The sequence below is a fragment of the Tripterygium wilfordii genome, chromosome 17, assembly GCF_013401445.1.
Source record: "Tripterygium wilfordii isolate XIE 37 chromosome 17, ASM1340144v1, whole genome shotgun sequence".
NCBI lineage: Eukaryota > Viridiplantae > Streptophyta > Magnoliopsida > Celastrales > Celastraceae > Tripterygium > Tripterygium wilfordii.
Window position 1 is genome coordinate 13,379,646 of NC_052248.1, and position 26,588 is coordinate 13,406,233.

Here is a 26,588-nt window from a genome sequence, read left to right on the forward strand (position 1 = left end):
ATGAAAAGTAGTCAGTATATATGATAATATGATAAAGAAACTAAACTATAGTGCAGCTCTTTATGTTAAGAATTATATCTCACATTGGTTAGGATACAATCCCTCTCAACCAAGAGGACGCTTTAAGGACAAAACCGTATGGATTTTAGGTTCAAAGCTGACAATACCTCTTCGAGTTTTTTGGGTTGGATTTATGCGTTGCTTTCACAATTTCACGAGTATCTGATTTACAATATGGTATCTGAGCTGAGACTCAGTCCATAATGACCTCTACCTGTGTTCACTTGTTGGTCTCGGTTACAAGTGCTTGGAGTGTTAAGACTTATATCCCACATCAGTTAGGTGTAAGTCACCGATGCGGTTTATAAGTAATGATCCAATCTCTCAACCAAGAGAATCCTTTTAAGGACAAAACTATGAGGGCCTTATGCCCAGAGCAGACAATACCTCTTCGAATTGTTTGGTTAGATTTATGTGGTACTCTCACGAGTATCCGATTTACAACACTTTATTCTATATGGTAAGACTAAATTATTTCTTGAGCTGTAATAGTTTGACTACTCTGACTAAATTCTTCCTCCTCTTCCTCTTCTTTGCATTCTTTGATTTTGATTTGGTTCTCTTTTGAATCTAAATCTAGTGCTCTCTAGCTCCTTTACCTTTTTCTTTTATCAAATCTTAGTTGGAGCTTTTCTGGTCTTGTCTTCCCATACTGATAAAAGTTTTTATTTAAGTTAGATTTACAATGCATATTCTCTATGCTTTAGACCCAACATTCTATTTTAGGCTTTTCACAGTACATGTTTCTCATGGAAAGAGAGACTGTAATTTTCTCACACAACACTTAACCTAGTGGGTCACCATAGCCATGGAACAATGCCTGCAAAGATGTAAAAAAGGCGAACGCGCCGCCAAAATCTTCCAACTAAAGTTGGAGTCAGAGGGGGCATACTTTACTTCCATCAAAAGCAATCTCTTGTAGGAGTGGGAAAGAGAATCATTTACATACTAAGAGTGAAAATTGTCCAAGTATAGCCATTAATATTGTTCTTCTGTAACAGAAAGCTTTCTTTCTGAACAATAAAGTTTAGTACTGTGACTAAATCATAAGTTGATCTATTGAAGTTAAGAAATTCTAGTCATCAACTATGAAAAGCTTATCGTTGTCTCTAATCACTTCGATCGAGTCAATTTCCGCACCTTCTTCATTTGTCACCATGGCATTGCTTGCATCAAAGCCAAACTTTTCACCTGTCAAAGATCAAATTTGATTGAAAATGGAGTAAAATATAGTCAAGCTTAGGTTACCTTAAAATATGTACCTGCAATATTCTTGAGCTCTTGCAGTGACTTTGGCAATCTAATTAGTCTTCCTGATGCAACACATCCAGTTTCCCTTCTAAATACAGGATGGCCTCTGTATATACTTACTCTTGGATAATTCCGTGCATCGAAGCTGTCGAAGTTCCTCTCATTTTCTTCTTCTAGCTTCCTCAGTAATACTTCATTGGGCATGGGATCAGTGACTGAGATCCTATGCCCAATCTCTCTCTTTTGAAGCATTTCATTCAAAGTTGTCGAAGAAAAGTCGTACGTGTTTGTGTTAACGACATCTGCACCATTCATCACTAGCAAGTAAACCATGTCCACATTGTTTTCTGCTAAGGCAATCTGGACTGCTGTTGAGCCCTGATGATTCTTGGAGTCAACATTTAGGCCTTGTTTTAGGAGTTCCTTCATAACTGTGGGATCGTTTCGTTTTGCAGCAGTACATAAAAGATCGCCTGCTATGTGTGGATCGGTTATTGCAGCACAGTGATAGAGGATATTGAATATGGAGTGGTGCTTTGAAGCTATAGCATCCCATAAGGCAGTGTTTCCATTTATATCTGCAATTATGAATTCCAAGCTCAAGAAGTCAAGGCACCTGATGAAAATGAAGGTTCAAAGCACAAAAATGATTACGCTACCTCGTAAATGTATGTTGCAGGAATGCTTAAGGAGAACCTGTACACACTCTTCGTGCCCTTTCGATGCTGCTATGTGCTGTGCATCAAATTGACAAGGTAAAACGTTTGTTTGATTTCCGTAAGGCTGTTTTTCGTGGTTTGAACTTGTGACCTCTAAGTTGCAATTAAGATCGCGTAAAAACATACCAATGGTGTCCTCCCTTTAGAATCCCCAACATCTGGATCCAGCTTTGCCTTAAGAAGCTCATCAAGAAAAGCAGCATTGCCAGTACTGGCAACAGTGAGCAAGTTGAAACCCATATTAGGATCCTCCTCTGCCTCACCACCGTCGACCAAAAGATCTCCGATGCTCAAATCCTTAAACCTTTTGTGATGCTACAATGCAGTAAATTTATAAAACTCAAGCTCCATTACATCAAATAGCCGTGTTAAGACAAGAAAACACTTCCAAACCTGAAGGAAATTACACTTCCAAACCTGAAGGAAATTCTTGAGAATGGCTACATTGTTCTCTTGTCTAATCTGCATTGCTTCTATCAAGTGATTGGTTTTGAGTCTGAGCAGTTGTGAGAGTGTCTTGGTTCTAAATGTGACGCTTTGAGGTCTGCTACAAAGTGCACCCACTTCTCCAAAAATGTCTCCTGATTGCAATGTCCCAAGGACATGCTCTTTTTCCATCTCACAATCAATGATTTCAATTTCTCCCGACACGATGATGTAGACCTCGTCCGGTGCTTCGTTCTGCATAATCACATCCTCTTTCGGCGGAATGTACTCAGCTTTCATATTCGCGACCTGATCAATTTCACAATCTTGATCAGTTAAAGTAAGGTCTCGAATTCCTTGCAGGTCAAGTAGTTTAATTTTTAGTTTCTGTTTTGTTTACCAGAAGCAGAAGTATTTCTCTTGGGACACCCTTGAAGAGATAGACTTTCTCCACTGTTGGCAAGAACAAGTGCTGACAAATGCTTTTGCAGATCGATTTTGGCAGTTGTTCCATCAAATGTTGCTGGTTCAAGCTCTCAGCTTTAAATCTCAAACACATATAAGCCAATATATGGTCTTTTAGCCTTGGAGGCAACATGTTTCTACTCACAAAATTTGAAGCTGCTTCAATACTATTCCTCTGCATTGCACACACAAATTTCAACATTGATACACTTCAATCATGAATGCGACATACTGGCAATAGCCTAATTGGTTATCTCTCCGACTTCGGGCCCTCGGTTCTCGAGGTCGAGAGTTCGAACCAACCAGCTCGGATATTCACATGTGGACTCCTAGTTCAGTGAGCTTGCCATTTTTTAGGGCCCCAACCTGCATGGGTTTCAGCCCAATCTTGCATGTCGTCAGCATGGTGCTGACTATTCTAACGGCCTGAGGTTTATGTTCACTTAGCTGTCTGAAGGACATGTTAGGCTGGATGGTTTCTCGGTTATAAAAAAAAAAGACGAAGAAAATAATGTTTACTTACAAATTCCATGGTTCGACGAGTGCCTTCGACGACTAGATTGGTCATGTTCCCTATCAAGTAAGCTGTTAGGCCTAGATTGAAGAGCATGTAGAAGATGATGAAGATCATTTCCATGGTGTTAACAGCATGAAGGTCGCCATAACCAACGGTGGTCATGGTGGTTATTGACCAATACATAGCCGAAATGTATCGAATCCAGAGGCTCGTCTCCCTGAAATTAGGAATCACAGCTCCTATCCATGTCTTTCCTTGGTGTGGATATCGATCAGCTAGCAAGTAATAGAGACATCCAGCACAGTGCACCAGAAACAATGTCACCTACGTCCACAAATTTTTTTCCCTAAAACTCCAGTTGATAGAATGATGAATCTTTATATCCTAAAAAGTGATTTAAGTTTACATGCAAAAACTATGAGCAGTGCATAAACCCTACCCCAAAAACTCGAAGAGTTATTGTCCGCTCTAGCACAAGTGCCCCACGGTTTTGTGACCCTCTTAGTTGAGATGGATTGAATCTTTATTTATAAATTACATCGATAACTTACACCTAATCGATATCTTTTTCTTTTCGATTTAGTCATCATGTATGTATGCTAAATGGTGGCTGAGACTAATTAAAATTTCATATTTCACTTACACTGATTAGCCTAGCGCATCGAATCCAAAAATAGCTAAATCTGATGTCTTTCTCAAGCCTGATCAAAAGGGAAATGAAGGAAGAAAAAATGTCAGAAAAGTAGATGCAGTAATCTATCAAACTTAAGTAGTATTTTTTTTTTTTTTTGTATTTGAAATAAGACTAACCTAGTGAAGAGTTGCTTGACTCGCCGGAGTCGCCATAACCTAAGCACACCCAAGAGGGAGTAAGAGAGGCTGACACGACGTTTTCCGGTGAACAAGTAAGCTAGTGCCTCAAATGGGATTGTTGATGCCACATCCATCAAAAACCATGTGGAGAGGTACCTGTTATCACATCATTCTATCATATTAACTTCAAAGTACACATCTAATCTAATGTTATAAAAACCGTGTTGGACATCGATCTGAATGAGGGAGTGGGTCAATGATTCACTAGTTGTTAAACGTTCTAACAAATAACGATAAAAGTGTTTTTTTTTTTAATTTTATATCATTGAAATCTCTCCAAGACAAGGTCATTTAGGTCCATTCCGATGCAGTAAAACTCTGGACCCATGCGCTGCACCCTCGAAAATTTTCTAGATGGGATCATGATAACAAGAAAGGGCCTCGATAATTGAAAATGTCCATCTCATTTGGTTGTGGGGTTTGGACAGCAATAAGACCCATGATAAGAATTAGCGCTAACACGATTGGGCCCAATAAGCCCGTGCTAGGGCCCACCTAGCATGGGCACTGAGATGCTTAGCCCGTGCTTTCTTGGACACGTATGTATTAGGGCTGAACATCGGGTCGGGTCCCGGGTTATCGGACCGGGTTTGACCCGACCCGATAATTTTTAAGATAAGAATGACCCGCCCGATAACCCTGTTAAAAATATTCGGGTTATCGGGTTTCGGGCTATCGGGTTATCGGGCTACCGGGTTCGGACCGGGTTTCACCCGATAGCCCGGATAAAATTTTTTTTAATATAAAAAACTAGTATGACTCATGGGTTTCTATGCCTTTTAAAACTAATTTCAATGTACTTTGCTTGTGTTTATTCGATGTGGGAACTTGTATCACTTGTGGGTCTCCATACGCACAACTCCCTCTCACATACAAAGTACAAAATGAGGTGGAGATGGTAAGGTTCTTCAGTTTCGTTATCTCCAACGGCAGTGAACCGGCGAAGATAGTAAGGTTCCATTGCACACTGCAGTTTTTCCGGAGTCACGTGTGACCAAGATTCACGTGTCGTCGCTCTCCATGTGTTTTCTCATTTCTTGTTTGGTACAGTTCTGCTTGAGATAGAGCTGCTGGACAAGCTTGTGAACCTTACCATCTCCAATGATAACCTTACTGGGAAGTTTCCTGTCAATAACCTTATCTGTGTGCTTGTGCCACATGTAAGAAAGATTTTGAGGTGGGTTTTTCAATATCCCACATTGAATAACTACAAAGAAAATGATAGAAAAAAGGATATAAAATGACATAGAAGCTCAGGTGTCAAGTGATAAATAGAAATTAAATAATTATAATTTTTTTTTGTTATAATTGGGTATCGGGTTATCGGGTCACCCGATAACCCGATAACCAATGAAATTCAGACCCGAAACCCGGACCTGTTAACAGAGGTCCGGGTCGGGTTTAGCCCGGCCCGATAAAAAGGTTATCGGGTTAGCCCGATAACATCCGGGTCGGACCGGGTCACCGGGTCGGATCGGGTTTTCTGACCCGATGTACAGCCCTAGTATGTATGTAGTCTCGAACATTCTGCTAGAGGGCCCACACCCATGAGGCCCAGATATTAACAACATATTAAGTAGTGGGTCAAAGCATGACTATGTTATATACATAGAAAAATAAGAATTTATATAAAGTGAAATTTGACAGCAAAATCAATTTGGTCATAGTACTGCTCCCAAGTCCCACCACAAAAAAAAGTTATAGTAGATGCTCCAAATTTTGGACTAAAGGCCCGCACGATTTTTTTTTTTGCCGTTATCATTGATTTTAAGGCGTTTGGATCATAAAACGTCATGGTTGTATGAGAGATATTGAATCTTTATTTATATGACACTCGGTTATGTTATGTAAATTCAATATGAGATCGACAAAGTCTTAACATGAAACTAATTTGAAAGAAAAAGAAAAAAAAGAAAAGCAAACTAACCTTAAAGCAATCTTTCTGGAGTCACGAACGAGTAGTTGTGTTGTTGTGTCGATGTAAGCCAGAAAAAAGGTCAAGATGATATCAACGGCAAAAAAAACATCAACAATGTTGTCTGCTACGAATAGTTGTGTATTCTCTGGTGAATGAAGGAATGCAACCTCAAAAGGGTAAACCCAAGCCGAGTATGCAACCAAAATCACCATATATGTCTCCCAACACCTACACGTACATAACATTCAAATCATAATATATAATTTATTAATAATAAAACTATGCAAAATGTGATCTTATAAATATATATACACACCAATACTTAGTTGCGGACGTCCGCCACTCATAAAGTTACATATGTCGCTTCTTGAGTAGTTCTAAAAAATGAACTAAGTAGGACCCACTGATAATAAGTTATGGACGGTGTCTGTCTGTAAGTTCGCAATTGAGGATTAGGGTTTCTCAGGTGAGGGATCCCTCACTTTATTTAAAATGCCGGATCCATCTAACACCATTCACGGGTGGGTCCCATCACATGTGGGGGCCACATTTACATATAATGAATGGTGTTAAATGGATCCCTCATTTTAAATAAAGTGAGGGATCCTTCACTTGAGAATTTTCATATATATATGCAAATATATTGAACTTCTTTTTTTGGGAGATATATATGGTATTCAATCTTCATGTGGGTACATACATATATTAACAGGAAAGACATGCATAACAATAGGTCATTTGGCTGAGATGGTGAATTTGACAACGGTAAACCCAACGTGTGTGAATGCCACCTTGAGTTATCTTTCCGTATTGGATCTCGACCCAACTCTCAATTGGGCTATAGAGTTTCAGGATCTTTCATGTGGTATGGGATTTACCTATCAATTATCCATTTGATGGATGGCTAGATGGGTTCCACGTTATAAAAAAAAAAGGAAGAAATGAATGACATGCATGCAGACTAGCAATAACTATAATTAAGCATGTTCTCCATGTATCAACTAACCAACCGTAGTTATTAAGATTAATCCAGTGAAATTAAACTAACTGCAGTAATTAATTAACTAAAAGAGGTACACATGTTAATTAATGATAATCAAACACAAATTGTTGCATAAGTATTAATATTAATTAGTTACCTATAATTGGAGCTCATAGGAGAGATAATCCAACCCCTTGTGGATTCAATCTGGCTTTGGTTAAAGCTTGAAGAAGAAGCACCAAGTGGAGGAAGAATAAGCTTCGACAACCGAGACAGAGTGAGGCTTCTTTTATCATCTTCTTCATCTTCTACTTCTTCTTCATGGTGGTGTGTAGCTGCTGCTTCTTTTTCCTCCCTTTTCCTTTGTTGTTCATGGTGATTCTTCTTCTTCATGGTTGAATTAGCCAAGTAAAGATTGTATGGACTGAATTCCATTTCCATTCCCAACTGGGTTTTGTAGAGAGAAGGACTCAATTACTGCCTGTATATGTAATGCATTAGAATCACAAAGAAGGAGATCAGAGGTTAAAAGGGAGAGAGTTTTAGAGAGAGAGAGTCATTATTGTGATGTGGGTGTGGTGGTCCTATAGAGAGAGGATGGAGTTGGAAGTGTGAAATGGGTGTTTTGGGATTTTGTGTAGGAACACCTGCATTGATTGATAGTTTTTGGTGATAAGATCTCATATGGAATTTGGTGGGCCATACAATATTTGCTCCTTAATTATGTGGGTGTGTGAGTGAGGTCCATTAGGGGCATCCTAATACCTCTCTGTTATGTGTTAACAATTAAGGATTTGATGGAGATGACAAAGAATTATAATTGTAGGAGAGTTTGTTTATGTTGTATGTTAAGTTTTCCTAAGTTTGGTATTATCAGGTCTAATTCTTGGAAATCAGTAAACCAGACGGTCCAAGTGTATATATATATATATATACACATACATACATACATTGTCTACTGTAGACACGTGATTCTACAATCAAAGTCTTATTGTAAGAAGGTACCAACAATCTGTAAAAGATCACAAAGTACCATGTCGTCGAACAAAAGCTTTACGACGGTGTGGTGCCGGTTGGGAAAGCTCCGAAGTCAAGTAATTGGAATGGCCGAAAGCTTTTAATGAGAGAAAGCGTCACTCTAGAGAGAGAGAGAGAGCAATTAATACCTTCAAACAAGATCATTTTAATGTAACGGGACCTCAATATTTATAGGCGTTTGATCAGCATGATCTACATGTGGGGCGTTGGAAATGAATCAGAATGGGCCATGAGCCCGTTGAGTTGTTATTTACTTAGGCCGTAGGTTTGTTAGATTAGCCTCTTCTAGACTGTGGGTTTGTTGGGTTCTTCTAGGTCGTGAGTCTATAATGTCGTTTGCCCGGGTTGTGAGTTTGTTGGGCAATATTTATATGCATATGATCATGTGATATTTTCCTCATCTGCCAACCTCCAACCTTACTAGGCCTAAGCCCCCTCTGTATATTCAATCCCTTATAGCCCTAGCTACAATGTAAGATTTGGCTGATCGAATGATTAATATATCCTATGCGATTATTCTAACCCTCAATCGGACGTACCAGGGTGCAAGGTGGGTGGGTTTTAGATCGGTCATTTGTTTAGTGTTTAGATTGAAAACTCTTACCTTAAAAAGGCGTACTATTGTTTTGCATGGCTTCATGATATATGGTTTTACCACAAACAGGTAGAAGAGTGTTAAATCCAATCACAATTTAAGAAAAAAGGCAAAAGAATGTTTTCCTAACTTTATAGTGAATATTGCAAGAGAATATACTTTTGAATCAAAAGCATATTTTATAAATGCGAAACACCTTTCGTCTCCAAAACATTGACGGGAATGCGACCAATCCATTGAACTTCCAATGCCCGTGAGTCAATCCATTAACTAATCGATGAACCTTGACAACTGACCAGCTTGATCTGATATACTTGGAATATATGGAATTTCTCAACTCTCACCTCATGAAAGATGGTATAAGATCACACCCCTCTTGAATTATTCTTGACAAGGGTAGTATCTTATTAACATTTATGTCTGATGATCAGTGTTAAAATCAAATCCAATGATTATAAAGTGGGATGGGACGGATTGGGGGCCCCGGAATTATATGTTTTTTTTTTATTGGTGAAGAAAGATAACATAATGTAAATGGAGAGCATATGCCCTCAAATTGCAGCTCTGGCTGAACATAATTTTGGACCAGAAATTTGATGCCAAGAACTGCCAAACCCCAAAATTACAAAAGATGAGAGGTTGAGGAGATTAAAGGTGTTGTTTCATTATCAAAGGACACATACACATAAATTGACCCTTCAAGTTGCTATTGATTGTCCGTATCTGGTAGGCCACCGACTATTTCTCTAACAATGATGGCAACGTCATGTACAATTCCTTCCTTGCGGAACACATTCATATTCCAAAGAAGACCAAACGATGTGATTTAGAAGAAAAAGCTCAAGTTTCTCTCAATCAACGTGTCTTTTCTGTGCTCAAATACCGTTAAGTGAGATGGCTCAGAGAAACAAAGTCGTGCGAATCCAATGTATCCACATTGAACCATGAATCGATATATTCAAAGCGGACAATATTTATTAATTTGAATGGATTGAGATTTTTGATAGGAATAAAATGAACCACTAAATTAGGCTACCAAAGTAACAAATACTTGTGGTATAGGAGAAGTCTAGCTAGTCCAAATTCCACTAAGGGACCATTTATTTCAATGCCATGAACAGAAGATGTTGGCCACAAGTTCAACAGTGACTAACACAGTCATCTTTCACTGTCTTCTTCCATGGATGACAAATCTCTTCTAATCACAAACAGAGGGCTTTCTGGCACTAAACAAATTATGTGGTCATTAAATACAATATCAGAGCAATTCACCTCTTAGTCATTGATTGTCTCCACTCATGGATTCCCCACTCAAAAGGCAAAAAATTAAAGCAGATTCCAAGCCTCTGATGATGCTATTTACAATGGCTTTTTCATCTGATCTTGTCGTCTTCTGCAATGCCTTTTATTCTCAGTGCATGAGAGGGGAACACAGATAGTGACTACATATAGAGTTTGATGTGGAAGGAGGTCCTCAATGTGAGACACGTCACAAACAAAAACAAAGGCAAATCATATATTGAGATTTTTCTTATATGCCTAAAAAGCTAATAGGCTAATATAGGAGAGGAGAACATATAGCAATGATTTTCACTACCTGATACTTTTTTTTTTTATTAAGTGAAACCTAACCAGTTGTCCACTTGCAAATTGATTGGTAAATTCCGAATCAATATAATGTGACATTTGCACACGTTGAGCTGAGCAATGACCCATCTTGCAAATTCGATAATGAAAACAACCATGAGACTTGAACTCACGTTCTCCCACTTATGTCAAGAGTTATCGCAGTTACGTTTATCATCTCAATCAACGACCCATTGTTGTATTTGATGCCACAGTCCACATACACACTTCAAAGAGTATTGTTTTTTCCAGCACTAAACTCTGTTCCAATGCAGCGCTGCTCCATCTGCTCTGTTTTCATGAGTTCTGCACCTATGACTAGGAGTATATATTAACATTGGCATATAAGCTTGTATAGGAGAGGCCTCTAAATAAACTCGGCCTTGCATTATAGATAATCAATAGCCTTAGAGGGCTTCTTGGGCTCCTGGCCTATTGTCTAATGATATTCTGCTGGTTAAGGTGCACAGATTCAGAAAATCATCTCACTCAATTCTTTTTTTTTTTCACCTTTTCCATTCCCATTTCACTTTTTTCCCTCTCGTTTCGGAGATTTTGAAGCGACGAAATGCTTCGGAGACTTGAAAATAAACTTAGATCCAGAGATTCCCAAATAGGTCAACCTTTCTCCTCCAGTCTCCGGACAACCAAAGAGGCAGTACCTGCCATACTCCACCAGACACCAAAAAACCTACAAAAGCCTTCTAAACTCCAGCAGACACCAAAAGCAGGCCATAATCAACCAGATAGCAAAACTCGTAAAACTTTTATTCCCTTCAGATACCCTTTCTTACCATTGTTAACTGGGTTCACAAGACTAGTATTATTTCCACCACATTCCAAATTGTTATTCCCAGCACTAATACAAAAAGGACAAACTCACAAAAGAAAGAGACAAAAATAGTCAAAAAAAGTGGTCTCCAGAATTACCCATCTGGCTTTCATGCATGACAATAAATTATTACCATCACATAAGCCCAAGTTGGGCCGTATACCACTACCTCGTCCGTTTTTTTCCCTATACTATATTATCAGCTTCGCTACATAAATATCTAACAAACTTTTGTAGCCCCCCTTCCTTGGTCATGACAATGGAGGTCAAGATGGTATCCAGAGAGTGCATCAAACCCTCCTCACCTTCAAGTCATCACCCCAAAACCCACAAAATGTCTCTCCTTGACCAGTTCATTTCTCCGCCCATCTATTTCCATGCTATACTCTACTACCCAGTGAACCAAGACACAGTATTGACCCTTGATTTCGTCTCCAACAGATCTCATGTCCTCAAGCAGTCCCTATCAGATGCAATAAATCTCTATTACCCACTTGCAGGGAAGATCAAGGATGATCTCTCTATTGATTGCAACGACGAGGGAGTCTGTTACATAGTTGCTGAAGTTAACAGTACTTCTTTATCTGACTATCTCAGTCAACCAGATCTCACCCAGGTCACTAAGTTCGTTCCAGATGTGATTGCTGAAAATAAGGTAATTACTTCAGGAGATCATGTTGCCATGATACAAGAATCCAGATTTGCGTGTGGTGGCATCACTGTAGGGGTGGTTATTTCGCACACTGTGTTTGATGGAACTTCGATGAGTGCGTTTCTTAGAGCCTGGGCAGCCATGGCAAACAGTTCTAGTGATCATCAACAAGTTGTAATTAATCCCAATCTCGATGCCGCCTCCAGCTTTCCACCTGTTGATGCATTCCCAAAGGAAGCATTTTTATCCCCTGTATTAGGCCAATTTTCCAGACAAGGCAAGTGTGCTCTTAGAAGGCTTGTGTTTAATGCATCTGCAATAGCTCGACTCAAGGCCATGGCAACCAGCTCTGGCGTGAAAAACCCGTCGCGAGTAGAGGTTGTGACTGCACTCCTCTGCAAAAGCACCATGAAGGCAAAAGCTGGCATTCGGAGGCCAATCTTGATAACACATGCGGTGAACATGCGTCGAAGGGCTGTCCCTGCAATCTCAGAGTCCGTAGTGGGAAATTTTGTTTGGCTAGCTGCTGCTGAGGTGTTAGCAGACGAGGACTTGGAGTGGAGTAGTTTACTGGGAAAGATGAGGGAAGCAATATTGAAAATAGACAGCGATCTTGTGAAGAGTCTACAAGAGGGTGAAAACTTGTTTAAGCTTGTAAATGAGATAGGTGGAGCAGCTGCTGCTGGTTATGAAGCGGTTATGTGTGGCAGTTGGTGTAATTTTGGTCTCTACAAAGTTGATTTTGGATGGGGAAATCCTTGCTGGGTAACTAGTCTTCCAGGTTATGAGTTCACCAAATCAGGATTCACTAGTGCGCACTTTCTTATGGATACAAGAGCCAACAATGGAGTAGAAGCATGGGTGTATATGGAAGAAGAAGAAATGTCCATACTAGAAAATGACAAGGAGATCCTAGATTTTGCTTCTGTGGATCCAAGTCCTTTGAGTCTAGCACAATCTCATCCATGAAAGATGACCTTATTATAGGGATCATTTACTCTGTTGGGATGCTTCAAGTGCTTGCTAAATAAAATTGAGAACAAATTAGACAAATATGCTAAACAGCAAAGGAACACAAACACAAACACAAACAGAAAAGTCATGGAAATTGACAAAATCACCACAAGACAAGAACAGAACAAAAAAAGAACCATACTTCAGCTTATCGAGAAACTGAGAACAGGTCTCCTACCATCAGCATAAGTTCTACCCCACCTTCTAAACAAATGCTCACCATGAAGCAGAATGGTATCATGTTACTGAACCACCATCCTTCCTATTCCTGTACTCTATATGCAAGCAATACAATTAGCTCCATTCTTGAGCCCGGACTAGTGAAACAATAACGACAGAAAAGGATCTATAACTCATGGTGATTCGGGAGATTTAAGAAACTGCAAACTCCAACTAAAACACCCATATGAGTTGCGGTTTTACAAAATATAGTTGAAATTTCCCTTATCGATGAAGTCTATCTAATACATCTATCTAATACATATTCCTCTCGACTTCAACTCTAATAAATCACCACTCAATTCAAAACTGATCAGAGAAACAAAGATAATAAACAGCAAAACCATAATTTACAAGGATCGAAAATGAAGAAAGTGAAGTTGCATAAAAATCGTCAAGGATCATTCCTGCTTTTGTTCCTCTTCCTAAGTTCCACCCATATCGCCTTACTGTCAATGTTGTGTTGTGCTTCCCCTATATGGTTGAACTCCTTCTCAGAGTAAAAGTAAGTTTACACAAAAAATCTGAATAGAAGAAGTATCCTCCTAGCCCTCTGTGCTCCTTCTACACACCCATCAACTTCAATTCTGTTGTTGCTATTCGATCATTACATGATGAACGAGGTGGATCCTTCTTCTTTCCTTGGGTAAAACTATGTTTTTCACAAAACTGTCAATATAAAAGGAGTAATACAACTTGCCAATTGAATTTGGAATTCTCCTCACATATGTCCTTCGAGGATCATAAGTGAAGAATTTCCAAAGTCAGGTGTTTCAACATTTTCCCCTAATCCTACGTTGCTAAAGCAATACTGTACCTCTCCTAGACCAGCATTGACTTGTTTAGACCAAGACTCTGCAAAACCATATTTCTTCATGTCCACATGGACAAACTATCCTATCATTGGGTCATCTCTATAAAACCACAAAATAGAAACTGATTCTACGATAACTTCCACAGAAAATTCGATAGCATAGGTATCTCATTTAAACATTATATCAGTCAAATCAAAACTATAAAACAACTATCACAATAATTCCATCTATAAGCAATCCAATTCATAGCTCTATTCACAAAAGCAGTATTCGACATCAATTTAAGTAAAAGCAAGGCAGCTGTGATACCTTTCCAAGTACCAGCGCCGAGAGAGTACACATGGAATTCATGAGAGACATTGCCCCCTGCTAAGCGCGGCACCCTGACAACTTTGTGGTCATTGGTGGGAGAATTGAAGCCAAATCCGATTGAGGAAAAGAGTTTGCTGTTCTTCGAAACAATGCCAGGGTGCGGGAGGGACAAGAATTTTCTAATTCTTGGATTCCAGAGAATGACATTGTCTGATAGTTCATCGGATAAGCAGAATACGCCAAACCTCTCTCTCATCTTCTTCATCTTCTCCCTAGCTACCCCCATCTTCTCAAATTATAACAAAACCATCAATGTCACATTATCATCCTCGGAGAAGGAAGAGCCTTTAGGGTTTTGGCGTGCGAGAGGGGGGAAGGAAATGATCTTCATTCTCTAACCCTCTTGTTATCTGTATTCGTCCTCTTTGGGATGATGCTGTAGGGGTGTTCCGCCCAGGATTCGGCCCAGTTTAATAGTTTACAGAATTACCCATATGGTTTTCATGCATGACAATCAATTTTATCATATAAGCCCAAATTTGGCTGTATGTTACTACCTTATCAGTTTTTTTTGCCCCCTGTATTAGCTTCGCTACAAAAATATGTAACAAACTTTCGTTTTCTTTTCTCATCTTCTCTGTGGCCTCTCTCTCTACCTTGGATCATGACAATGGAGGTCAAGATAGTATCCAGAGAGTGCATCAAACCCTCTTCACCTTCACCTCATCACCCAAAAACCCACAAACTGTCTCTCCTCGACCAGTTCATTTCTCCCATCTATTTCCATGCTATACTCTACTACCCAGTGAACCAACACACAGTATTGAACCTTGCTTTCATCTCCAACAGATCTCATGTCCTCAAGCAGTCCCTATCAGATGCAATAAATCTCTATTAACCACTTGCAGGGAAGATCAAAGATGATCACTGTGTTGATTGCAACGATGAGGGGGTCTGTCACATAGTTGCTGAAGTTTATTGTACTTCTTTATCTGACTATCTCAGTCAACCAGATCTCACCCAGGTCACTAAGTTCGTTCCAGATGTGATTGCTGAAAATAAGGTAATTACTTCACACACTGTGTTTGATGGAACTTCGATAAGTGCGTTTATTAGAACTTGGGCAGCCATGGCAAACAAGTCTAGTGATCATCCACAAGTTGTAATTACTCCCAACTTCGATGCCTCCTTCAGCTTTCCACCTGTTGATGAATTCCCAAAGGAAGCATTGTTAGTCCCCATTTTAGGCCAATTTTTCAAACAAGGCAAGTGTGCTCTTAGGAGGTTTGTGTTTGATGCATCTGCAATAGCTCGACTCAAGGCCATGGCAACCAGCTCCGGTGTGAAAAACCTGTCGCGAGTAGAGGTTGTGAGTGCCCTCCTTTGCAAAAGCACCATGAAGGTAAAAGCTGGCATTCGGAGGTCAATCTTGACAATACATCCGGTGAACATGCGTCGAAGGGCTGTCCCTGCAATCTTAGAGTCAGTAGTTGGAAATTTTGTTTGGCTTGCAGCTGCTGCGGTGTCAGCAGACGAGGACTTGGAGTGGAGTAGTTTACTGGGAAAGATGAGGGAAGCAATATTGAAAATAGACAGTGATCTTGTGAAGAGTCTACAAGAGGGTGAAAACTTGTTTAAGCTTGTAAATGAGATAGGTGGAGCAGCTGCTGCTGGATTTGAAACTGTTATATTTGCCTGTTGGTGTAATTTTGGTCTCTACAAAGTTGATTTTGGATGGGAAAATCCTTGGTGGGTAACTAATCTTCCAGGTTATGAGTTATTCAATTCAGGATACACGACTATGCACTCTCTTATGGATACAAGAGACAATGGAGTAGAAGCATGGGCGTATATGGATGAAGAAGAAATGTCTATTCTAGAAAATGAGAAGGAGCTCCTTGATTTTGCTTCTGTGGATCCAAGTCCTTTGAGTCTAGCAAATTGTGATCCTCATCCCTGAAAGATGACCTTATTATAGGGATCATCTTCTCTGTAGGGATGCTTCAAGTGGTTTGCTAAATAAAATTGAGAATAAATTACACAAATATGCTAAACAACAAAGAACATAAGGAAAACTCTCTCTCAGCTACCTCGCTCCCCCTCAACTACACCGCTTTGAGGAGGAGGAGCACCTCTACTTATCTATTTTCAGTGTTTTTCTTTTAGTTTTGTTGGTTTTCTTTTCAGCTCCGGGGACTTTCTCCTTAGATCTGTTGTTTTCCCCGACCACTAGGGTGGTTTCCTACACCAATCGGGTGTTTTCGCCCCTCTCATTCAGATCTTTTTTTTTTGGGTGATGATGAGGGTTTATCCGGCGGCTACATCCGTCTTTTGGTAGTCCCGATCAAGGTTATGAAGAAGACGTCTCAACATTTCAACATCTCCTAGAACTATATCATCCGTAAACTTGAAATATGGAGACAAAGCATTAGAGTCTAAAGGATTTAAACTAAGTAAGACTAAAACAAAATATATGGAATGCAAGTTTAGTAAGAGTAGGCAAAGGAACGAACAAGCAATTAAACTAGATGGGAAAGAAATAATAAAAAGTAAGGCTTTTAAATATCTTGGATCGATTTTCCAAGAAGATGGTGACATAGGTGATGATGTAGTTAATAGGATTAAAAACGGGTGAAATATATAGAAGAGTGCATTCGAGGTGTTATGCGACCGAAGAATTCCCTAAAGTTGAAAGGAAAATTCTATAGGTCAGCTATTCGCTCTGCAATGATGTATGGTTCTGAGTGTTGAGCTATCAAGAGACAACATATCCAAAAAATGCATGAAGCAGAAATGTGAATGCTTCGTTGGATGTGTGGTCACAGTAGGAAAGATAGAATAAGAAATGAGATTATTAGATCTAAGGTAGGAGTATCACTTATTGAAGATAAGTTACGAGAAAATCGGTTAAGATGCTATGGACATGTCCAACGTAGAGATAACGGTGTGGTAATGAGGAGGAATGAGAGAATTTTTATAGGGGAGAGTAGGAGGCAGTGAGGTAGACCTAAAAAAGACATAGCTTGAAGTAATAAGAAAATATATGAATTTAATAGTAGTGGATGAATGTGTGATCCATGATAGAAATGAAGGTAGAAAACAAATACAAGTGGTGGATTTTTGATGATGTTCTCATAGACTCATGTAGCCGACCCTAAATTTTTGGGATAAAGGCTCGGATGATGATGATGTGTCCCTAATCTTGCTACTATTAGGCCATCTTCTGAGATGTACTCTTTTGTGTTTTCTTTTTTAGTTGAATATATTGTTGGCTTATAAAAAAAAAGAAAAAAAAGAAAAGAAAGATAAACATCTTCATTCTTCCAAGAATCTCCAACACACAATATTCAGCCACAATAGATAAAGGAATAAGCTTTGTTTTTCATAGATACAGAATGCACCAAGAAGAAAACAAGAAGTTGTATCTTGTCCTATTTGTACATTGCTCAAAGAAGATATATGCCCAAGTTATTATTAAAAACATAAACAGAAAAGGATCTATAGCTCCTTCTACAGACCCATCAACTTCAATTCTATTGTTGCTATTCTATTGTTAACTGGGTTCACAAGATTGTTATTATTTCCACCACATTCCAAATTGTCCAAAAACAAAAAATAAAAAAGTTCGAGCTTTTGCTTATGAAAGCTATCTGTACCACCCACTTGGAATTGCAATTTTAACCATTAAACAATCACCCAGCTTACCAGTAAATAAGAAAGTAACAAAGAGAGCAAGTATTCAGGGGTAAATTAAATTTAAAACAAAATCATACCACCACAGCACCACTGAATCAAATAGATCTCAGAAACATGCATAAGCCAACCTCCTAAGAACTTCTTGTGCCACTAATTGAACTAATGCATTCTCAGAACTCAAAATTACTAAAGGAAAAACTCAGTGACAAAAAAAAGGGTCAACAAAAGTGCTCTCCAGAATCACCCATCAGTTTTCATGCACGCAATAAATTTTACCATATAAACCCAAATTTGGCTGTATGTTACTACCTTATCAGTTTTTTTTTTTCCCTATATTAGCTTCGCTACAAAAATATGTAACAAACTTTCATTTTCTTTTCTCATCTTCTTTGTGGCCTATCTCTCTTCCTTGGATCATGACAATGGAGGTCAAGATGGTATCCAGAGAGTGCATCAAACCCTCTTCACCTTCACCTCATCACCCAAAAACCCACAAAATGTCTCTCCTCGACCAGTTCATTTCTCCCATCTATTTCCATGCTATACTCTACTACCCAGCGGACCAAGACACAGTCTTGAACCTTGATTTCATCTCTAACAGATCTCATGTCCTCAAGCAGTCCCTATCAGATGCAATAAATCTCTATTACCCACTTGCAGGGAAGATCAAAGATGATCTCTCTATTGATTGCAACGATGAGGGGGTCTGTTACAAAGTTGCTGAAGTTAACAGTACTTCTTTATCCGACTATCTCAGTCAACCAGATCTCACCCAGATCACTAAGTTCGTTCCAGATGTGATTGCTGAAAATAAAGTAATTACTTCAGGAGATCATGTTGCCATGATACAAGAATCCAGATTTGCATGTGGTGGCATCACTGTACGGGTGGTTATTTCACACACTGTGTTTGATGGAACTTCGATGAGTGTGTTTCTTAGAACTTGGGCAGCCATGGCAAACAAGTCTAGTGATCATCCACAAGTTGTAATTAGTCCCAACTTCAATGCCTCCTTCAGCTTTCCACCTGTTGATGCATTCCCAAAGGAAGCATTGTTACTCCCCATATTAGGCCAATTTTTCAAACAAGGCAAGTGCGCTCTTAGGAGGTTTGTGTTTGATGCATCTGCAATAGCTCGACTCAAGGCCATGGCAACCAGCTCCGGTGTGAAAAACCCGTCGCGAGTAGAGGTTGTGAGTGCCCTCCTCTGCAAAAGCACCATGAAGGCAAAAGCTGGCATTCGGAGGTCAATCTTGATCACACATCCGGTGAACATGCGTCGAAGGGCTGTCCCAGCAATCTCAGAGTCGGTAGTTGGAAATATTGTTTGGCTTGCAGCTGCTGCGGTGTTCGCAGACGAGGACTTGGAGTGGAGTAGTTTACTGGGAAAAATAAGGGAAGCAATATTGAAAATAGACATCGATCTTGTGAAGAGTCTACAAGAGGGTGGTGAAAACTTGTTTAAGCTTGTAAATGAGATAGGTGGAGCAGCTGCTGCTGGATTTGAAGCTGTTATATTTGGCTGTTGGTGTAATTTTGGTCTCTACAAAGTTGATTTTGGATGGGGAAACCCTTGGTGGGTAACTAATCTTCCAGGTTATGAGTTAGCCAAATCAGGATACACGACTATGCACTCTCTTATGGACACAAGAAACAATGGAGTAGAAGCATGGGCGTATATGGATGAAGAAGAAATGTCTGTACTAGAAAATGATAGGGAGCTCCTTGATTTTGCTTCTGTGGATCCAAGTCCTTTGAGTCAAGCAAATTGTGATCCTCATCCGTTAAAGATGACCTTATTATAGGGATCATCTACTCTGTAGGGATGCTTCAAGTGGTTTGCTAAATAAAATTGAGAACAAATTACAAATCTCCTAAGAGGCAGTACCTGCATATACTCCACCAGACACCAAAACCTTCCCAAAAACCTGCAAAAGCTTTATATACCTCCTTGACTTCAAGTTAAGTTCCTGGCCTAATACTCCAGCAGACACCAAAAGCTGGCCATAATCAACCAGATAGCAGAACTCGTAAACCCTTTATTCTCTTCATATTCCATTTCTTCACATTGTTAACTGGGTTCACAAGATTGTTATTATTTCCACCACATTCCAAATTGTCCAATAACAAGAAACTTAAAAAAGTTACAGCTTTTGCTTATGAAAGCTATCTGTGCTACCCACTTGGAATTGCAATTTTAACCATTAAATAAACAATCACCCAGCTTACCAGTACATAAGAAAGTAACAAAGAAAGCACGTATTTAGGGGTAAATTAAAACAAGATCATACCACCATAAAACCACTGAATCAAATAGATCTCAGAAACATGCCTAAGCCTACCTCCAAAGCACTTCTTTCGCCACTAATTCGTTCAAGAAACTGTAAATTACCATAAGGTTAATGGGTTTCACCAAATTCCTTCATCCTCCATATGAAAAGGTAACGGCCTCTACTAGCACAAGCACTTTCACGGGCACTATCGCTAGCAATATCATTAGCCCTATTACTACTAGCAAAATCATTGGCATTATCACTAGATAATATCATTGGCAATATTATCAGAAGATGTGGAGCATGTCCTTCTATTTTTTACTTATCATACGTTCAAAGTTATTCAAGCAATCCATCTAACCAAAAGAAATAGGCACATGAACAACTGGGTCCGACCGACTCGATTCTATTAGAACAAAAGGCTCAGTAACTCCCATGGCTCTCCAAGCACCAATGCTAAGAGAATAAACATCCACTTCTTCCCTGCCTTTCTTTCTTTCCGGTTATGAAATCATGATCACCTAGTAGTCTTTTGGTGCGAGAATAGCCAAACCCAAGAATGGGAACGCACTGTTCTTGGCAATTATTTAGGTTGGTAAATGCACAAAGGCCAGAGCTCAGGATCCAGAGGATGATTCTAATCTTACCCAGAGGGACAGTAATTTTATCATACAAGCAAAATCTTCAATTGATTCTTCCCAGCACTAATACAAAAGGGGACAAATCACAAAAGACAAAAAAAAGAAAAAAAGTCAAAAAAAGTGGTCTCCACAATTACCCATCTGGATTTCATGCATGACAGTATTAGATAAGCCCAAGTTTGGCCGTATAATATTACTGCCTAGTCAGTTTTTTTCCCTATATTATCAGCTTCGCTACATAAACATGTAACAAACTTTTGTGGCCTCCCTTCCTTGGTCATGACAATGGAGGTCAAGATAGTATCCAGAGAGTGCATCAAACCCTCCTCACCTTCACCTCATCACCCCAAAACCCACAAAATGTCTCTCCTTGACCAGTTCAATTCTCCAATCTATTTCCATGCTATACTCTACTACCCAGTGAACCAAGACACAGTATTGAACCTTGATTTCATCTCCAACAGATCTCATGTCCTCAAGCAGTCCCTATCAGATGCAATAAATCTCTATTACCCACTTGCAGGGAAGATCAAAGATGATCTCTCTATTGATTGCAACGACGAGGGAGTCTGTTACATAGTTGCTGAATCTAACAGTACTTCTTTATCTGACTATCTCAGTCAACCAGATCTCACCCACATCACTAAGTTCGTTCCTGATGTGATTGCTGAAAATAAGGTAATTACTTCAGGAGATCATGTTGCCATGATACAAGAATCCAGATTTGCATGTGGTGGCATCACTGTAGGGGTGGTTATTTCGCACACCGTGTTTGATGGAACTTCGATGAGTGTGTTTATTAGAACTTGGGCAGCCATGGCAAACAGGTCTAGTGATCATCAACAAATTGTAATTAATCCCAATTTTGATGCCGCCATCAGCTTTCCACCTGTTGATGCATTCCCAAAGGAAGCACTGTTACCCCCCATATTAGGCCAATTTTTCAGACAAGGCAAGTGCGCTCTTAGAAGGCTTGTGTTTGATGCATCTGCAATAGCTCGACTCAAGGCCATGGCAACCAGCTCCGGTGTGAAAAATCCATCGCGAGTAGAGGTTGTGAGTGCCCTCCTCTGCGAAAGCACCATGAAGGCAAAAGCTGGCATTCGGAGGTCAATCTTGATCACACATCCAGTGAACATGCGTCGAAGGACTGTCCCTGCAATCTCAGAGTCGGTAGTTGGAAATTTTGTCTGGCTTGCAGCTGCTGCGGTGTTAGCAGACGAGGACTTGGGGAGGAGTAGTTTACTGGGAAAGATGAGGGAAGCAATATTGAAAATAGACAGCGATCTTGTGAAGAGTCTACAAGAGGGTGAAAGCTTGCTAAAGCTTGTCAATGAGATAGGTGGAGCAGCTGCTGCTGGATTTGAAGCTGTTATGTTTGGCAGTTGGTGTAATTTTGGTCTCTACAAAGTTGATTTTGGATGGGGACATCCTTGGTGGGTAACTAATCTTCCAGGTTATGAGTTCACCAAATCCGGATTCACTAGTATGCACTTTCTTACGGATACAAGAGACAATGGAATAGAAGCATGGGCGTATATGGATGAAGAAGAAATGTCTGTACTAGAAAAAGATAAGGAGCTCCTTGATTTTGCTTCTGTGGATCCAAGTCCTTTGAGTCTATCAAATTCTGATCCTCATCCCTGAAAGATGACCTTATTATAGGGATCATCTACTCTGTAGAAATGCTTCAATTGGTTCTAAATAAAATTGAGATTTATCTTATGATCACATACACCAAATAACTCTTTCTTCATTAAACAGCCACACAAAGAACATATGGGATAAACATCTTCATTCTTCCAAGAATCTCAAACACACAATATACAACCACAGGTAAAGAATGCACCAAGAAAAAACAAATGAAACTAGACAGTCAAGAAATAATATCTCAAGAAAAGATGAGTAAAGCCAAATACACAATAAGTTGTACCTTATTCTATTTGTACATGCTTAAACATTACATACATCAGCCAAATCAAAACTTTAAAACAACTATCACAACAATTGTATCTATAAGCAATCCAATTTACAGCTCCATTCACAAAAGCAGTATTCGACATCAATTTAAGTAAAAGCAAGGCAGCTGTGATACCTTTCCAAGTGCCCGCACAGGGAGAATACATGTGGACTTCATGAGAGACATTGGCTCCTGCTAAGCGCGACCCCGAAAACTTTGTGGTCATTGGTGGGAGAATCGAAGCCAAATCCGATTGAGGAAAAGAGTTTTCTGTCCAGGGGAAACCCTGGAATGGGTACTCCAACTCGGCATGCCTGTGAAAAACTGTTAAAGCCCCGTCCGGCCTTGCGCGCAGAGTGGACAATAACTCACTAGATTTGGCCACACCTCTCTCTCATATTCTTCTTCTCATCTCTCCCAAATTCTTCAAATTATAACGAAACCATCAATGTCTCCTTCTTATCATCCTCATCCTCCGAGGAGGAGCCTTTGGGTTTTGGGGCGCGAGAGGAGGGAAGGAAATGATCCTCATTCCTCTTACTCAGCATGAAACCCCCCACAGAGATATCATTCAATGACCCTGGAGGCAGATTGTCTTCATCTCCGTTTCTAACACACCCCTAGGGGCTTGTTTGGCGGAAGTTTCAAATAGTCGTTTGGAGTTTTGAAATCGAGAAAAGAAACAATTTTGGGCCGACAATAGTTTTCAATTGAGGCCCAAGTTAATGTCTGCCCAATCCTGAATCTATTGAGGACCCTGGGCCTGGACCTTAATCCTAAACTGACAAACCCGTTCAAAAAACCCGATCCGCAATGACCTGGACCTTGGATCTTGTTTTCTATGCTTGACTGAAGCTTGGGTCCGTTTGAGAGTAGCGATCCATTCCATCGTCGGCGAATCCGAGAAAGAACAGACCAGAAAACTCGTTAGAGAGGAAGCGAGATGCCGGTAATGGAGAAGCTCAGGATGTTTGTGGCGCAAGAGCCTGTGGTCGCTGCTTCTTGTCTAATCGGTGGTTTTGGTACTTTCATTTTCTCTTCCCCAATTCGAACTTTCTTATCCCTAGCATGGCCTGCTCATTCAAATCCATTTTCAGTTGTTTAATTATCGCATAGTTTAGTTGTATTATTTTCAGTGATTCTACTCTTCTTTACGAAATTATGTTACTTATTTTCAGTTGGATAAGCATTATGGTATTTTCAGTTGCTGCTATATTTTCATTTTTCTTTCGAAGTTTAGGGTTGTAAGCTGTAGTTGTTGAAGCTTCATGCTGGAATTTACAATTGGAATGTTGTTTTTGGATTGGGTTTTCGTGTGATCTTTTCCATCTGGGTTGATATCTTGTTGGGGTTCTTTAACGGATTCACGACTAAGTGGGCTTTGTAAATCAACTAGTTTCTTGTGTATATTTTACACTTTCTTTGTAGGATTATTGATTTATAAAAGTTTTTCTGCGTATACATAATTGTATTTATTGAAAGTTTGAAACTTTGGACATACAAATGCAGCAGCTTCTATGTACAAGATTTAGTCATGTAGGTATTGTATACTGGATTCTTGCTGTTCTGATTAGGATTGTTCCTGGTGGAGAGGGATGGCTCTTTATTGGGACTCTTGTCTTTTTGCATATGCAATTGCATATTGAATAGGTGGAATTAAAAGCATGGGTGCTCCTATGTTAGATTGGATAACTGTGTGGCAATTAGCAATGTATATAGTCTTGGAAGAAAAATAGGGTATGCTCTTCTTTGCAGCAAACAGCAGAGGTTAATTTTGCATTCCTAGAATCAGAATCCGTTGGCGGTGGAAAATAGTTGCTAGTATTATATAGTCAGTGAGGCAATGGAGGTAATTCTTGACAACCAAGTATTTCTTGAGTTTGGCTGACCAATGACTTAAATTTGGCATGTGGCTCCTGATTGGATTTGGATTCATGAGCTTATAATTAAATGAAAATTAAAACAAAGACTAAATGGTTTGGAATCTTTTGAAAAGAAATTTAAGAATCCGTTATACTCGGTGATTTTCTAGATTGCAGGCAATGAGAGATACTTCTGAGATGATATAATTTGATCTTTGTTGTTACATTATTCTTTTTGGGAAATTGGGTATTATGTAATTGCTTATACTGATGTTATTATGTTATATAAATTTCAGGTCTATTCCTCCCAGCTATTGTAAGGCCGATGTTGGATAAATTTGAAACAAGCAAGCCAGTCAATCAACCTGCTTTAAGTGCTGTGAGTAACTAATTTGACTAGAAGATTTCTTAATCTCTGAATTGTAGAAAATGCTTTCCAGTTATGTAGAGGGTGACTCATTTGTTTCGTTCTTGACCTTATTCACAAGAATATTTATGTAATTAGTGGGTATTTTTCCTGAAGCCAGCTGTTAAGGTCTTATTTAGGCCAATCACTAAGGGACTTGGAGAATGGTCTATTATGGCTGCTCTAAGGATCCTCTTTCTGAACATCTAATCCTTGAGCTCCTAGTTGTGCGGTAGTCTTTGATAAAGGCAATGATAAGTGCTAACCCTCATTTATAATACCTTGATAAATGATGGTTGTATTGACTTGTTTTCCGTAGAATTGTTCTATGCAATTCAGCTGCTTCTCTCATGTGACCTTGGATGAATTATGGGTATATACGCATGTGTATGATAGTTACTTGGATTGCCAATTTTCCATACAATGAGATGTAGGCTTGCAGCGATATGGCCTGCTACTTATTGTGCATAAAGTAGTCGATAAAGTTCTCATTACTTGATTAGCTTTTATCGAAATTATGTTACAAGGAACAAAGAAATAATATTTTTGAGATTGCGTGGAGAAAATTGAATCCCTGAAGGTCTAATCCTGAATAGGAAGCTCAAAACGTGCTTTATATCTGTCAAAGGCATGATGAACTAGGGAGCGCCTATTAGATTGAAATCTGGCTTATGAACGCGTGGATGTCGCAGCTGCAACATTTGCTGAGATGAATTTCTTAGTTAAACTTAAACCACATTTTCAGGCACTTTATATTATTATCAACGTCTTCTACTTTTCGCAGGTGGTTGCAGGTGTTACGGGCAAAAAATAGGTGTGATATCTTTCAGTCATGCAAGCAAAAGAGTTGCAAGCCCCGCGGCCACCAGTCTTTTTATAACCTTTTCTTTTCATTTACCCATTTCACTTCTATTGTTGCACCATTTGAATAAAAGCTGGACTTTTTAGACTGTGAAACCTTCAGAAGCATCTCACCTTGAACATCAAAACTTTTTTTGCAAGTTCTCAATCTGCAAGTTAATTGCACATTATCTGTAACTAGGTTTCTTTTAATCCTAGCTGATTCGTGTTAAGTTCGAATAGATCTGGCCATCCACTGCCTTTTTTGATCCCTATAATTATTCCATCTGCTTCTCTTGTAAACTGCCTGTTTCATGTTGGTCTCTCCCATGAAGACAGTAAATGAGAAGGTATTAGTAGTATTACTGCTTCTGGGTTTAATACTAGGGAAAGTCGATTTTTTATGCACTGCAGTAATAAATTGTCTTGTGATACTTGTGGCCGCTTAAAATGTGAGAAACAACCTAGCTTTAGCAGCTTCTTTTTTTTTTTTTAACCTAGTAACCATCCAACGTAGCATGCCCTTCATATAGTTGAGTGATAACCCTCAGATCGCATAATATGTGGTAAAAACGAGACTCTAACCCCTCTTAGGA

The 26,588-nt window shown here is 39.4% G+C and overlaps 6 protein-coding genes across 7 annotated transcripts; 5 read left to right on the forward strand and 1 right to left on the reverse strand.

The window, feature by feature from the left end:
- Nucleotides 1-985: 985 nt before the first annotated feature.
- On the reverse strand, nucleotides 986-7,805 carry LOC119982792 (potassium channel AKT2/3). The gene is made up of 11 exons (XM_038826354.1): nucleotides 7,369-7,805; nucleotides 6,239-6,457; nucleotides 4,249-4,407; nucleotides 4,082-4,139; nucleotides 3,445-3,762; nucleotides 2,857-3,096; nucleotides 2,448-2,765; nucleotides 2,157-2,345; nucleotides 1,971-2,046; nucleotides 1,323-1,889; nucleotides 986-1,251 (listed from the first exon to the last, which is right to left on the reverse strand). The coding sequence occupies exons 1-11, from the start codon at nucleotides 7,650-7,652 to the stop codon at nucleotides 1,136-1,138; spliced, it is 2,544 nt and encodes an 847-aa protein (XP_038682282.1). The 5' UTR covers nucleotides 7,653-7,805; the 3' UTR covers nucleotides 986-1,135.
- A 3,756-nt stretch (nucleotides 7,806-11,561) lies between these two features.
- LOC119981967 (stemmadenine O-acetyltransferase-like) lies at nucleotides 11,562-12,923 on the forward strand. The gene has a single exon (XM_038825105.1). The coding sequence runs from the start codon at nucleotides 11,562-11,564 to the stop codon at nucleotides 12,921-12,923; it is 1,362 nt and encodes a 453-aa protein (XP_038681033.1).
- Nucleotides 12,924-14,908: 1,985 nt separating this feature from the next.
- LOC119982019 (stemmadenine O-acetyltransferase-like) lies at nucleotides 14,909-22,655 on the forward strand. Of its 2 annotated transcripts, XM_038825167.1 has the most exons (2): nucleotides 14,909-15,377; nucleotides 21,603-22,655. In XM_038825167.1, exon 2 carries the CDS (start codon nucleotides 21,630-21,632, stop codon nucleotides 22,569-22,571), a length of 942 nt encoding a protein of 313 aa, XP_038681095.1. In that variant the 5' UTR covers nucleotides 14,909-15,377; nucleotides 21,603-21,629; the 3' UTR covers nucleotides 22,572-22,655. The 2 variants fall into 2 exon arrangements, with proteins under 2 accessions (XP_038681095.1, XP_038681094.1); XM_038825166.1 differs by lacking the exon at nucleotides 14,909-15,377 and having other exon boundaries at nucleotides 21,110-22,655.
- Nucleotides 15,444-16,274, forward strand: LOC119981968 (stemmadenine O-acetyltransferase-like). Its single transcript, XM_038825106.1, has one exon. It carries the CDS (start codon nucleotides 15,444-15,446, stop codon nucleotides 16,272-16,274), a length of 831 nt encoding a protein of 276 aa, XP_038681034.1.
- LOC119982017 (stemmadenine O-acetyltransferase-like) lies at nucleotides 18,097-19,880 on the forward strand. Its single transcript, XM_038825165.1, has one exon. It carries the CDS (start codon nucleotides 18,310-18,312, stop codon nucleotides 19,813-19,815), a length of 1,506 nt encoding a protein of 501 aa, XP_038681093.1. The 5' UTR covers nucleotides 18,097-18,309; the 3' UTR covers nucleotides 19,816-19,880.
- A 1,089-nt stretch (nucleotides 22,656-23,744) lies between the features above and the next one.
- On the forward strand, nucleotides 23,745-26,234 carry LOC119982185. Its single transcript, XM_038825424.1, has 3 exons — nucleotides 23,745-23,906; nucleotides 25,043-25,125; nucleotides 25,937-26,234. The coding sequence occupies exons 1-3, from the start codon at nucleotides 23,828-23,830 to the stop codon at nucleotides 25,964-25,966; spliced, it is 192 nt and encodes a 63-aa protein (XP_038681352.1). The 5' UTR covers nucleotides 23,745-23,827; the 3' UTR covers nucleotides 25,967-26,234.
- Nucleotides 26,235-26,588: the final 354 nt, after the last annotated feature.

Coding starts and splice junctions, on each gene's coding strand:
- LOC119982185 (XM_038825424.1), top strand. CDS start 23,828: ATGCCGGTAATGGAGAAGCTCAGGATGTTTGTGGCGCAAGAGCCTGTG. Junction 23,907..25,042: donor TTGTCTAATCGGTGGTTTTG/GTACTTTCATTT, acceptor TATAAATTTCAG/GTCTATTCCTCCCAGCTATT. Junction 25,126..25,936: donor ATCAACCTGCTTTAAGTGCT/GTGAGTAACTAA, acceptor TACTTTTCGCAG/GTGGTTGCAGGTGTTACGGG.
- LOC119981968 (XM_038825106.1), top strand. CDS start 15,444: ATGGCAAACAAGTCTAGTGATCATCCACAAGTTGTAATTACTCCCAAC.
- LOC119981967 (XM_038825105.1), top strand. CDS start 11,562: ATGGAGGTCAAGATGGTATCCAGAGAGTGCATCAAACCCTCCTCACCT.
- LOC119982017 (XM_038825165.1), top strand. CDS start 18,310: ATGTTACTACCTTATCAGTTTTTTTTTTTCCCTATATTAGCTTCGCTA.
- LOC119982792 (XM_038826354.1), bottom strand. CDS start 7,652: ATGGAAATGGAATTCAGTCCATACAATCTTTACTTGGCTAATTCAACC. Junction 3,097..3,444: donor CTCGTCGAACCATGGAATTT/GTAAGTAAACAT, acceptor TGTGCAATGCAG/AGGAATAGTATTGAAGCAGC. Junction 1,890..1,970: donor CTGCAACATACATTTACGAG/GTAGCGTAATCA, acceptor TCATAATTGCAG/ATATAAATGGAAACACTGCC.
- LOC119982019 (XM_038825166.1), top strand. CDS start 21,204: ATGACAATGGAGGTCAAGATAGTATCCAGAGAGTGCATCAAACCCTCC.